Consider the following 15136-nt stretch of genomic DNA (forward strand, 5'->3'; position numbering starts at 1 on the left):
GTTCTTCTGCTTGCTACTTAAACGAGGGCACTGTTGAATGTTAAGGCCATATACAAGACCAGGCCTTGAAACCTGAGCCTGGTCTATTTCAGCACTGTCTTCCAAATAAGGCATAAATGTGGGGCTCATTAAACATCTCACAGTTTCTAATTACCACTAACTCTTACCTTTCTTATCTTTACAGAGGTACTCTCACTAACTATATGGGGACTAGACGACATTGATAAAAGAATTGGTCTTCCATGGCACGAGGTTTGTTACTGGAATCTACTACTTCTAGTGAAGTATTTCCTGGGCTGAACATTCAAAACAGGCAAAAAAAAACATGCAACCAACTGGGGATCTAACCAAGCAATTGCCTTTTGTTGGTGGCGATATTCCAACTGAACCAGACAGGCACTGAAGTATGGCTCAAGGATCCACCTTCAACCCACAACTTTAGCTCTTTCATTCATAACTCTAGATGGCTGTAGATCTAAGTGCACGAATACCACCTCTTAAATAGAAGATATTAAAGAGTCGAGATTATTTTTACCATAATCTTCGTATTTTTAATCAACTGAAATCCTTTACTCTTTGACAAATATTCACAGTGTACCATCTTCATAGGGGCTGGAAACTGCCTTCATGAAAAGTGCTGTCTCAAGCTATCAAAAGAATTATGGATGTGGATATACCAGTTTTCCTGGAAAACCCACCAGCACACCATGTGATATTATTAGTTTAGGATAACTGATCCTCCTCAACAGTGTCAAATAAGAGAAATTTATAGTAAATTATGCCCTCAGAGATGAAGACACTGAAATAACCTGGAAGACAGACATTTACTGGCAGTAAATGAAATTAATCAAGCTATGTGTGATAAAAATTTACATCGTTTGCTATCAGTTTATTTTTGAATGTCATTTGCAGATTATTGCACAGGATCTCAGTAAACACGACCACTATTATAAAAGTGACAAATTTTGGTATATTTGTACTCATTTTAAAGGTGTCTAATTTACAGTTAAAATAACTTTATGACAAAGCTGGGAGTGAGTGTGATACTGGCCCCCTTGCTCCCTCCTTCAACCCAGCCAAAAATTTTTGTTGTGGTGCATGACTGTTGAGTAGCACAGCCGGTCTAACTCTAGATAAGGTCAAGTGGCAGTCACAGCAGTGATTCAGTACTGCTCATAGATTGGCAAAGAGTCAGTTTCGTATAACCAATGGGATAATATTTTCACGTAACCAGAGGCGAGAAAAGAAGCAATTAATTTCCAGTGTAGAAATAAAAATCGTTCCCTTTTTCACTGTGGGTAGGTGAAGCTAATGAATCTGAAATATCACATATAAACTACAAAAAATTCAAAGGGTGGTGGGACATTACACAACTATTGCCAAGCTAGGAACAAGTTAAAGTAATCTCTCAAGACTGGATTCAGATCATACTCAGAATTTCAGAAGTGGATACATGGCTATCTGAAACTGAGCATCAACAAGAGCAAGAAATATCACAGGATTCAATTTAAATTTGAAAAGTGGCAATCCAAAAGCAGTTTTCATGATGGAAGAATTTTAATTTGTGACATCGGAGAAGCTGGATAAGACAGGTTGTCATTAAGAGTTTCTGATTTTTGGTTTAAGTACACAAAAATGATATTAGAAGATTTCGCATACCTCAGAAATGTCAACAACGTCCTTACACTAGCTTCAACAAATTAAAAACTGAACCTTAAGTTCTAGCAAAATGCGAACACAACATAGATTACAGCAAAAGCAAAGACAGTGGTAGCACCCATTAGTGATAGGCACTCCTATTTCAAGACTCATTACACACGCAAACAGACACAAATAATAACAAAAATATTTATTAGCAGAAATAACATAAATCTAATGGGACAACAACAGGAATTGAGGGGTTTTGTGTAGGGCAAAATAAATGTATGACAACCCAAATAATGTCGACATAACAAAACAAATGCCAACACAAAAATGAAGCAAATGAAATCCTCAGTATTCAACAAAACCATAATAAAAAAAACCTGAAATAAACTGGTATCAGAAATTTCACTTTACCCATCAAGCTGAAATTCATGACACCACAAAACCACACACAACTCAACTATTCCAGTATCTAACACCTCACTCAGCCTATACACGTAAAACAAAGTCCACAGTACCACAAAACCATCCCCCCACCCAATACAACCAATATCAACAACCTAACAATAATTAGCAACAACTAACAATAAAGCCCAAAAAATCATGCAAAATTGCATAAACACCAATTCTGATGTACAAGAGACACACACTTATGCACATAAACCCAAATATCACAATAATAAAAGGGAAAACCATAAACACTTACAAACCAAAGTCATCAGGTACAGAAATCTACCAATATAGCTATAGCAAAAGTAATATGTCATCGACACAATATCTCGAATGGTCAGCATTGACTTTTCAAACCACGCCATTATGTTATCCCGCCGACAGTGCAAATACTGGTCTCACTCAAGATGCAGCAACTTTGATTAATCTCATACCTTCTCTACACAAGTGTCACTTCAGACACTCGGCAATTAAACTGAATGACAGTAGGGATTTAACTGCGGTCAATATATCATTCATCCCTTTGTTGCAACATCCATACCTAACAAAAAACAAAATTAAACCTCCAACTGTAAACAGCACACTGCAATAATAATTACTATCTGGAAAATGAGTCTATTGCCCACCAACTGTCAACATCAAAATAGCTCACTAAAAATGCCACGAACTCTTCCAATATTATTCTTACAAAAAACACCCAAGAAGTCTGAGTCTATAACAGCACATTCAAACAATTTACAAATAAACATCCTACACCCAATACCAACAACAACAACAACACAATACACTTACATAATGCATCAAAGCATACAGGTGTCACGGCAAACTTTGTTTGACCCTAACATATATAACACACACTCTTCATACATAGCTGAAAGGCCAGGACTATTTTTATCAATGTGGCATGATAAAAGAAGCAAGAAACACCAGATTCCTAGGAGTGGGTACAGATGGTAAATTTCTTACAGTAGATACATATACATCCACGAGTTCCTGCAGATGCCGAATGGAGCTACTTTACAATTGATAGAGTCCATAATAAGCAACAATAACACACACACACACACACACACACACACACACACACGATCAGGACGTGGAGTCGGCAATGAATACTTAAGTACCGTGTGGTACTTCTGAAATAATGAAATTCCTGATTGATCAGGAAATGCCAGGTACTTTTTTGTTCACAACAGCAAAGGAAACTGAAGAGAATGATGTTGAAACAGTAACCAGAAATATTTATTGCACTTGTAGCAGTTCTCAGAATTGGAAAATGAGGTCTGGTCGGTTGTCCTGTGAACACATATGTTAATTTTTCTTGGTGCAGTGGTCACAACAGAGTTACACAATCATTTAGGCTTTCAATCAGTATAATTGCTTCACTTTGTTCACAAACCTTTTACAATAGAGATATTATGATGATGATTGGTTTGTGGGGCGCTCAACTGCGTGGTCATCAGCACCCGTACAAAGTCCCAATTTTTACACAGTCCAAGTTTTACACAATCCAATCTAAACACTGTCCTGAATGATGATCATGAACTGATGAGGACAACACAAACACCCAGTCCCCGGGGAGAGAAAAATCTCCAATGCAGCCACGAATCGAACCTGGGATCCCGTGACATAGAGGCAGCAACGCTAGCCACTAGACCACAAGCTCAGTAGAGATATGAACAGAGAACAGCATGTGATCATGATAAATTATACAGTTAACTTGTTTCATTTGTAATTACTTCTCACAGTGGTTTACAAATCTATGCTACCATGAAAGAATCCATGGTTCACTGAAATGTTCATAAAAAGCTTCTCAGACTTGTTTCACACATTCTACATAATTTCTGCTTGCATTTTGTTAGGAAAGCATCTCATTCACAATATGCACTACATCATGAAGCGCTACATGTTCACTATGAAGGAGAGTTTCAACATGTCCTAGACATAAATGTTGCACAATAATATTGTGCCATTTTTTGGAAAAATACTTGCACAATATAGTCACACACCATCACTGTGTCAATACTACTGGAACAGTGGAAAGTTTGGGTTGGAATATCAACAATATTATGGAAAGCATAGATTGCTACTTGGTGCAAACATGACACACAGTGTTGCAGACACAACAAAGAGACCATTACACACCGTTCTTTTGGCCAAAGATTTCTTCTAAAAAGGGTTGGGTTGTTTGGGGAAGGAGATCAGACAGCGAGGTCATCAGTTTCATCGGATTAGGGATGGACGGGGAAGGAAGTTGGCCGTGCCTTTTGAAAGGAACCATCCCGACAGTTGCCTGGAGCGATTTAGGGAAATCACGGAAAACCTAAATCAGGATGGCCGGACGCAGGATTGAACTGTTGTCCTCCCGAATGCGAGTCCAGTGTCTAACCACTGCGCCACCTCGCCCGGTTTCTTCTGAAAAGAAAGGCAAACACGCGCGCACACAAACAGGCACACCTATGCACATATGGCTGGCCAAGAGATAGCAGTCACGTGTGTGTGAGGTGTGCATGCTTGTGTGAATGTGGGTGTTTTCTTTTCTTTCCTGAAGAAAACTTTGGCCGAAAACTCAATGTGTCACCTTCACAGTGAGTAGCAATCTCTCCTTTAAATAATATTAGCAATAATACTGAGCAGCTGAGGGCTGTTATACTATTTACATAATTCTGTATTTTTTAATGGCTAGTGTTAGCAGCTCCATATGACTGGCACGCTAGGAGTAGATGAGGTGTTAAACTGAAGAATCATTTGTATACAGGAAATTAATTACAAATGATCATTGTGGGTTCCATAATTCTACAACAAACTGATGTCACCAGTAATAGCCTGTAGCTCTTCTTAAAGTCTCAGCCTACATGGCTTTCCAGTGACTTCAATCACCCTTGACAGAAAAGGGGCTCTTCTATTGCACATTCAGTGTCGTATGTAATGGGTACATAACCAAGTTCACAGATCTTGCTTCTATTAAGTGCTTTTAATAGTTTTTCAAAGTCACTATCACTTATTGCTATATCTAACAGCCACATTTGTCTATCGTGACTGAAATATTTTAGAAAGAATTTGCAGTTTTACTTTATCACTTTCTATTCTAGTGTCACTATAATCATCAAGTGACTACATAATTGAAATTCATTTCTTGGACGGAACTTCCTTAAAGTAGGTGCCTATTCTGTGTATAAAATTTCACTACCGAATTTATTGAGTTTCTTACCTCATTACCCTAATCTTCATTTCTACTTTGTTTAGCTCTTGTTTTGCATGAAATCTATAGTTAGTTTATTTTGAATCTTTGATACCACTTGCTGAATAACTTCATGGGCCCTACTCTTATGAACATATCTGTAAGGATCTTTCATATGATGTACTATATTACATTATACCACTACCAATTGTACATGGCTGGTAGCCAACTACTTGGCAACTGAAAGATTGTGATGGACAGGGCTTTACATGCAACCTTTTCTATGCTAAGTCAGGTGATCTCAATGAGCACTTTGATACATATCTTGCTGAAGGTGCAACAACTTAAAAGTGGCAATTTTGGTCTACCTTTTGTTGGCTGAAAGAAGCTACAAGTAAGATGATGTGCACCATCGCAAAGTCACAGAAAGACGTATCTGTGCCAAACTGAGTAATGCCTTGCAGAGCAAACGGTGAGTTTTTGACAAAATGTCCCTTCTTTAGTCCCTCAGTCAGTAATAAATTTGAGGATTGACTCAGAGAGCCCTTTTATTAGGAATCCGACAGTGAATCATCGAGCCTTCCAATGAATACAACCTGAGTGGAAATATTTCAGTAGCCTAGTCCGCTGCATGTAGCCAGTGAAACCATAATAGATGAAAGCCTTTGAACTTTGACTTTAGAGTTATCATTGACATAAAATATGTTTACATGTGTGTTCCATGGCGGATTCTGGGACACACACTTTTCTGTCTTGAAACACCTCCTTGTTTACTGTTATTTTTGAAATGGCAACACAATGCATTTGTGATATGTGACTATACAGAACTTCAAACCTCTCCAAGTATAAGAATTGAAACACTGAAAACAATAATTTCGCGTGGGACTGACAAATAAATTTTCTCTGACAGGATAATGTGGAGCTGATTCACAGCATGTTCATCTTCGAATTTAGTAGTGTACAGTGTCAATGACAACTAATCCATTTTTAGAATTTCATTCGCACCATGTTCTAACCAGAACTAAAATTGGTTAAATAAATAAATAAAACAATATAACATGATTTGACCTGCTTCTATACTTTTAACGGGCACGTGTTTGGTGAGTATTTTCTCTCTGCTCCCAACTAAGAATCATCAATGTAATGAGGCAATATAACAATTACAAAATGACAATTGCTTTACACTTTTGAAACGATTCGCTATTCGTCTACCGTGCGAAATAAATATTTCACACTCAAGCAAGAACTCAGCTTCTTCCCCATCCTTCCACTAACCCAAAACAAAACAAATGACATCAAGCATTATGAAGAAATGATATGAATATTTTGCGAACTCTTACTTACCGGTAATTGTTATTTGTCTCACATCAGCGGGAATGTCAGTCGAAACAAATGACATATCTTCCATATTGATCACTAACAACAGGATCGTTGATACCCGTAATAAATCTCAACGAATACTGGCGTTTAAAAATGAAAAGCGCGCTGAATTACGATGTACGTCGGCCTGAGTTTCAAGCTATTCTAATATTAATTTAAAGGTAAGGTACGTAACAAGGCACACGAATTGCTTCACTCGTTCCACTAAATCTTTCTCTGCATGTACGCATCAATATCAATCTACAGTTTATAGTAAGCACGAAGTACATGCTCGTTTCCAGTCAAAGAAGCTCACAGTTCTATCACATATCGGCAAAAAGAAACGTTGCTATATTGATCACAGCCATAATTTGACTCAGTTGCAAATAGAGACAACCAACAACATTCATCAAAAACACTGTCGATGTACTGTAAACAATACCACGCTAATTCCCCTTACGCTCATTCTTACTTTCCCACTCACACACAAAGTTATGTTCAAAGATGCTCAACGCCAAACACAAAAATAATCCACACAAAATCCCACGCTGTCACAGAGCTTCACTCACACGTGTAAGATCTTTGACATTTTGAGAGAACGGGTAATATAAAAATTTCGAAAAGATTTTAGTCCTGTACGTCTACAAATTCGTTGTGCAGACACTAATATCTGAGATTTTTGTTGCAGGCCCATGTTTATCAAATATGAAACCCCAATGGAAAAACAAAATAATTTTTATGGCGTCTTTTGAAAATGGAACAAAGCTGAATTTTCAGTTGCGTTTGAATCTGGTATATTTGTATCTCCTGCTAACACTAGCAGTTATAAATTCCAAAATACGCAGTCGTAACCTAATCTTTTTTATATATAAAAAAAATTTCGAAATGGGCGAGAAAAGTCACCTGAAAGATTTTGAACAGCTGTTAATGAGGTAGCACATATTTTAAAACTAAAAGTTAGAGAAACATTTAAAAGAGGACGCGGAAAGTCAAATATTGGTTAGGAAATCGGATTTCCGGAAGAAAGAATCTGGGATCATCAAGCAGAATGATAAAATTTTTAGTTAGTGACGTTTCACTGGTGACAATGAGTCTTGGACAAAACATTGTCAAATTACAACAATTATTTATTTGTGATTTCCCTTTGAGTTATACGCCACATTACTATCCTTTGAATCATATTTAGCATATCGTTCAGAACACAACTAGCATACAGCAAACAGGTACATTCTGTAATTACAAGCCGCAGATATTAAGGAAAGGTGATACAGCGAAATATGGCGTTTGAAGAATCATCTCTGTAGTATACTTACTGCCTCAATACATGTAAATTTTCGAATTTTTAAAGGGAATTATATGAAGTAATTTACAATTAGTCATTGGATATAACTAAAACTAAGTTTTCATTCTAGATATTTAGTGCTACATGCTTATTCTTAGGGAGTTTCTGTTCAGAGAGTTAAGAGATGTCAGTTAGCTGTAGATGTAGAGAGGGCACAACACATTTTTAGCAATAAATTGAAAAGTAAGAATGTGGGCAGCCAGTACAGAAAAGAAAGTTTTGTTGTCAGGTCGTCCTTATGCTAGAGCTTTAGGCTAACATTTGCAGGGTGAACGGGGATCAGAATTCCTGGTTCCCATTTTCTTGAAACCTTGTGATTGGGCCAGGTCACAGACTATAGAGGATCGGTTTGTAAAGACTTCACCAAAGGAGACACCACAGTTAAGGCCAGTATACACTAGCCATCATAGCATCATTACATCCTGTCACTGTCATGTTAAAGTGTATTCACACTGTCTGTAATATCACAGCACATCAAGTCAATTCATGTCACACTATCTCAACTGACATGACAGTCCAAACTGTTTCTTTGTGGGCATTTGGATCTTCTTCACAAGACGATTTTCAACTGCTTTTATGTGTGCAGCGCACATACACAACACAGTAGCTCATTTATCAAAAACGACATTTGTTGGACTTAGATGGTTTACAGCTTGCTGGGATGTGTTGTGTATTAGAGATGGAAGACAGAAGTGCAAAACAATGTAAAACAAGAGTTTGAGTGTGAAAAATGCTATTTCTCGTACAGAAAGGTATTTCACGCACTATACAAGGAGCTCGTGGAAGAGGAATTTGTAATTTATAAAATTTTAAGAAATCAAAGCACCAGTTTTTTTCATTTGTTAGGTCAAATTGCAGGCAGGATTGCTTAAAGAGAAGAGAGTGTTATGAGCTTCCACCACACCTCATGAAAAATTTATTTGTTTCAAGTTAAGCTTAGTTGCCTGTCAAGTGCAAATATTTATGCACTAATCATATCTCCCTCAATACTTCCCATTCCATATTTATAGGTTTTCTTTCCATTTTGTATTTGGCTTTTAATAGTTCAAGTTGTGACAAAGCAGGTTTGGCCCCCACCATCCTACTAGATTAGATTAGATTAGATTAGATTTACTTTCATTCCAATTGATCCACAGTAAGGAGGCCCTCCAGGATGTAGACTATGTCAGAAAAACAATAATACATGAGAAATATTTACAACTAAAACAAATAAACTAATGTACCTTCCACAGGTCATTTCGTTTAGTGAACACTATATGAAAGAATCATTTTACAAACACTCATTTACTAAGATTGGATTAAAGCTCTCAATTTAAACTTAAAAAAATGTTTTATTTATTTATAAGGTAATAAACATATGATAGAACTACTACAACATTTATTTTCAATGAACAAATTACTGTACTGAAATTGTGCAGAAGTTAGATTGTACTTCATATATATCAGTTGGCTCTACTGAGAAATTCATCAATGGAGTAGAAGGAGTTGGACACCAATAAATCCTTTAGATTTCTCTTAAACTGAATTTAATTGGTTGTTAAGCTTTTTATGGCTGTTGGCAAGTTATTGAAAATGTGTGTTCCAGAATAATGCACACCTTTTTGTACAAGTACGTGACTTTAAATCTTTGTGAAGATTATTCTTATTTCTAGTATTGATTCCATGAATTGAGCTGTTGATTTGAAAAAGTGATATTAAGGAATAAATATATTGGGAAGCAGTAGTTAGTATCCCTAGTTCCCTAAACAGGCTTCTGCAGGATGTTCTTGAGTTCACACAACATATAACTCTTACTGCACGTTTTTGTGCCTGGGAAACTTTAGCTTGGCTTGATGATTACCTCAAAAAATAATCTCATAAGGCATTATGGAATGAAAAAAAGCATAGTATGCCAGCTTTTTCATTTTTATATCCCCTATGTTTGACCATTCGCATTGCAAATAGAGATTTGTCAAGACACTTCTGCAGTTCTGTGGTGTGCTCCTCCCAGTTGAATTTATTATCAAGCTGTAATCCCAAGAATTTAACACTGTCCACTTCTTGTATCTGTTTCTCATCGTATGTTAGGCATATACTCTTGGGACAGCCCTAACAAGTTCTGAACCGCATGTAGTGTGTTTTTTCAAAGTTTAGTGACAAATAATAGGCTAGGAACCAGTGATTAATGTCCACAAATATTTTATTAGATGATCTTTCTAAGACTACACTCGATTTGCTATTTATTGCAATGTTTGTATCAGTAGCAAACAAAACAAACTTGGCGTCTGGCAATGTTACTGATGAAAGGTCATTGATATACACGAGAAAAAGTAAGGGCCCTAAGATGGAACCTTGTGGGACCCCACATGTAATTAGTTCCCAGTTGGAAGATGTCTGGTGGCGTAATACATGTCTCTTTCCGAATAACATCCTTTGTTTCCTGCCAGAGATGTAAGATTTGAGCCATTCTGCAACATTTCCTATTTCACCATAATATTCAAATTTACTTAAAAGGATATTGTAATTTACACAGTCAAATGCCTTTGACAGATCACCAAATATACCAGTTACCTGTAACTTTTTGCCTAATGAAATAAGTACATTTTCACTGTAAGTGTAGATAGCCTTCTCAGTATCAGAACCCTCTAGAAATCCGAACTGTGACTTTGACAGTATGTTATTTGTGATAAGATTGTTATAAAGCTGATTGTACATTACCTTTCTAAAAATTTCGAGAATGCTGGCAAAAGTGAAATTGGATGGAAATTTGATGCTATTTTTTTTATTTCTGTTCTTAAACAGTGGCTTAACTTCAGCATATTTCAACCATTCAGGAAATATTCCACTGACATACGACTGGTTACACAGATAGCTTAATATGTTATGTTACTTAACTCACATTCTTTAGTTAACTTTGTTGATATTTCATCATACCCACTAGATGTTTTTGATTTTAAAGATTTTATGATGGACATTACTTCTGCTGGGGTAGTGAGGGTCAAATTCATATTATGGAAGTTACTTGAAACGTCTGGTCTGAGGTATTCCATAGCAGCATCTATGGAACCTGACAACCCCATCTTTTCAGTAACAGTTATAAAATTTTTGTTAAAAAGTTCTGCAACACTATACACATCTGTCACCAATGTATCATTTACTCTTAGTGCTATTTGTCCTTCATGTCTGGTTCTATCGCTCTCCTCCTTCACTATATCCCATATTGTCTTTATTTTGTTATCTGATATGACTAGCTTTTCCTTGTAATATATTTGTTTTCATGTCTGTATTACAGGCTTTGATATTTTGCAGTATTTCTTGTAATGTGGTACAGTATCAAAATCACAACTGAAACTTCCTGGCAGATCAAAACTGTGTGCACGACCGAGACTCGAACTCGGGACCTTTGCCTTTCGCGGGCAAGTGCTCTACCAACTGAGCTACTGAAGCACGACTCACGCCCAGTACTCACAGCTTTACTTCTGCCAGTACCTCGTCTCCTACCTTCCAAACTTTACAGAAGCTCTCCTGGGAACCTTGCAGAACTAGCACTCCTGAAAGAAAGGATATTGCGGAGACATGGCTTAGCCACAGCCTGGGGGATGTTTCCAGAATGAGATTTTCACTCTGCAGCGGAGTGTGCGCTGATATGAAACTTCCTGGCAGATCAAAACTGTGTGCCCGACCGAGACTCGAACTCGGGACCTTTGCCTTTCGCGGGCTGTGGCTGTGGCTGTGGCTAAGCCTCTGATGCCGCCCCAAATATGGCTGGCTGTAAAGTGGGATATGTGGGACGTCTAAAAATAAGCTGAGTCCAGGACATCAGTTTCACTCAGTGCATCGTGTAATTGATCAAGAGGAGCTCTGAGAGAAGACTTTGCAATATGACAGGGATATGAATGTCGTCATTAGGCCTGTAAATTACATACGGTCTGCAGGAGTGGATCAAAGACAGTTTCGAGAGTTAATGGATTACTGGAATCTGACTGCTATGATGTACCTTATTTTTGACAGTTAAGATGGCTGAGTGGGGGTAAAACCCTTGAACAGGTAAATCTTTTTATGGATATGAAAGGAAGGTCGCTTCCTGAGCCTTCTGGCCCTCAATGGGTTGTTAACATAGCATTTGTTACCGGAATAACGACTCTCAATGTTTCGTTGCAGAGAAAAGGTCAGTTAATTATATCTCTGTTTCCTAAAATTCACGAAATGCAAATGAAATTGCAGATATGGAAAGGTAAAGCCCAGGATCGTAATTTCACCCATTTTAAGAATGTGATGTGATTCGCAGCTAACATTAATAATGACCTTGTTGCGTCATCTGTTCGGTCTCTGAATAATTTGGATGCAGCATCCGCAAAACGATTCGAGTATTTGATATCTTCATGTCACCATGCTCGGTGGATGTCAGAACTGTGTCTACAGAGGTGCAATTAGAACTGATACACCTACAATGTGACCGCCTCATTAAGGAGAAGTTTAGAATGGCGAATGACATCATTCAGGTATATTCTTGCTTTCCACGGGGTAGATTTCCTCAACCACATGCGAAAGCAGGAACTATAATGTGCATGTTTGGTTCTACTAATTTATGTGTACAATTTTTCTCAGTCTTAAAGCTTTGCAAATCTAAACATAGATCACAAATGACATATAGCCATCTGAGGGCCGTTCTTAGACTACACACCAAAAGTGGTATTAGTCCGACATCCCTTCGCTTGCAGCAAAACATGGGAAATATGGATCACAATCTACACTCCTGGAAATTGAAATAAGAACACCGTGAATTCATTGTCCCAGGAAGGGGAAACTTTATTGACACATTCCTGGGGTCAGATACATCACATGATCACACTGACAGAACCACAGGCACATAGACACAGGCAACAGAGCATGCACAACGTCGGCACTAGTACAGTGTATATCCACCTTTCGCAGCAATGCAGGCTGCTATTCTCCCATGGAGACGATCTAAGAGATGCTGGATGTAGTCCTGTGGAACGGCTTGCCATGCCATTTCCACCTGGCGCCTCAGTTGGACCAGCGTTCGTGCTGAACGTGCAGACCACGTGAGACGACGCTTCATCCAGTCCCAAACATGCTCAATGGGGGACAGATCCGGAGATCTTGCTGGCCAGGGTAGTTGACTTACACCTTCTAGAGCACTTTGGGTGGCACGGGATACATGCGGACGTGCATTGTCCTGTTGGAACAGCAAGTTCCCTTGCCGGTCTAGGAATGGTAGAACGATGGGTTCGATGACGGTTTGGATGTACCGTGCACTATTCAGTGTCCCCTCGACGATCACCAGTGGTGTATGGCCAGTGTAGGAGATCGCTCCCCACACCATGATGCCGGGTGTTGGCCCTGTGTGCCTCGGTCGTATGCAGTCCTGATTGTGGCGCTCACCTGCACGGCGCCAAACACGCATACGACCATCATTGGCACCAAGGCAGAAGCGACTCTCATCGCTGAAGACGACACGTCTCCATTCGTCCCTCCATTCACGCCTGTCGCGACACCACTGGAGGCGGGCTGCACGATGTTGGGGCGTGAGCGGAAGACGGCCTAACGGTGTGCGGGACCGTAGCCCAGCTTCATGGAGACAGTTGCGAATGGTCCTCGCCGATACCCCAGGAGCAACAGTGTCCCTAATTTGCTGGGAAGTGGCGGTGCGGTCCCCTACGGCACTGCGTAGGATCCTACGGTCTTGGCGTGCATCCGTGCGTCGCTGCGGTCCGGTCCCAGGTCGACGGACACGTGCACCTTCCGCCGACCACTGGCGACAACATCGATGTACTGTGGAGACCTCACGCCCCACGTGTTGAGCAATTCGGCGGTACGTCCACCCGGCCTCCCGCATGCCCACTATACGCCCTCGCTCAAAGTCCGTCAACTGCACATACGGTTCACGTCCACGCTGTCGCGGCATGCTACCAGTGTTAAAGACTGCGATGGAGATCCGTATGCCACGGCAAACTGGCTGACACTGACGGCGGCGGTGCACAAATGCTGCGCAGCTAGCGCCATTCGACGGCCAACACCGCGGTTCCTGGTGTGTCCGCTGTGCCGTGCGTGTGATCATTGCTTGTACAGCCCTCTCGCAGTGTCCGGAGCAAGTATGGTGGGTCTGACACACCGGTGTCAATGTGTTCTTTTTTCCATTTCCAGGAGTGTATATAAAGGTAATATAACAATGTCTGCATTTTTGTATGTGGTGTTATTGTATATTGTAAGCAATAAAATATTATATGGTTCATTTAACCTGCTGCCATTGAATCCTTATCACCACAGTATTGTATTCTATGTATGTAACCTAGAACGGCACACACACAAGCCCGAGAGTCGGCTGCTCTCACGCTTCGTCTCTGTGACGTGTGCTTCTGGTGAGCTGCTCGCAGTTAGGTAAGTCACTTCTGCCCGGCTGCACCCGACTGGGGCAAACGAGCCCCAGCTGACCATATCTGGTCTACGGGCTTCTTCTCTATACCAATCCCGTTTAGGTGTTTCTTAAGGCTGCCATAGCCTGTCATTAGTCCTACCATGTGTTTAGTTTGCCTCTTTTTCAAGTCCAGGATTACAGAAATTTTCTTAAAGCATGGCTTTAGCATCATTTGCTTGCCATGTTTTAGTTTTTGGGTCATAGGTCGAATTAAAGGAAGACATCGAAGTGACTCACAGGTGGGCTGTTAGAGTTGTTACTGGCTAGTTCGAACAACACCAAGTACTACGAATGTGCTTCAGGAACTTTAATGGGAATCCCGGGAGAGGAGACGGTGCTCTATTCGAGGAACACTCTTGAAAAAACTTAGAGAACCGGCATTTGAAGGTGACTGCAGAACGATTCTACTGCCGCCAACATACGTCTCGTGTAAGGACCAGGAAGATGATATATGAGAAATTAGGACTCATACTGAGGGATGTAGATAGTTGTTTTTTCCTCGCTCTCTTTTGCGAGTGGAACAGTAAGGGAAATGGCTAGTAGTGGTAGAGGGTGTCCTCTACCAGGCGCCGTACGGCGGCTTGGCGGGTGTGTATGTATATGTAGATATTCCACACACTGCCTTCTGATCCAGTTTTGTAATTTTCACTTAATCATCACTTTAGGTATGGTTAGAAAAGGTTCCGGTCTAACAAATGGATTTGTTACACCTGACCTGGCTTACCTATAAGCTCGTTCATTG

General features: G+C 39.7%; 1 protein-coding gene across 1 annotated transcript in view; it reads right to left on the minus strand.

The window, feature by feature from the left end:
- Positions 1-7120, minus strand: part of LOC126471208 (dnaJ homolog subfamily C member 2) — a 204118-nt gene extending 196998 nt beyond the window's left edge. The window contains exon 1 of the mRNA XM_050099322.1: positions 6620-7120. Coding sequence (XP_049955279.1) covers positions 6620-6683 — 64 coding nt within the window. The 5' untranslated portion in view covers positions 6684-7120. The remainder of the gene's footprint in view (positions 1-6619) is intronic.
- Between the last annotated feature and the right edge of the window lie 8016 nt (positions 7121-15136).

The sequence above is a fragment of the Schistocerca serialis genome, chromosome 3 (genome assembly GCF_023864345.2).
Source record: "Schistocerca serialis cubense isolate TAMUIC-IGC-003099 chromosome 3, iqSchSeri2.2, whole genome shotgun sequence".
Lineage (NCBI taxonomy): Eukaryota > Metazoa > Arthropoda > Insecta > Orthoptera > Acrididae > Schistocerca > Schistocerca serialis.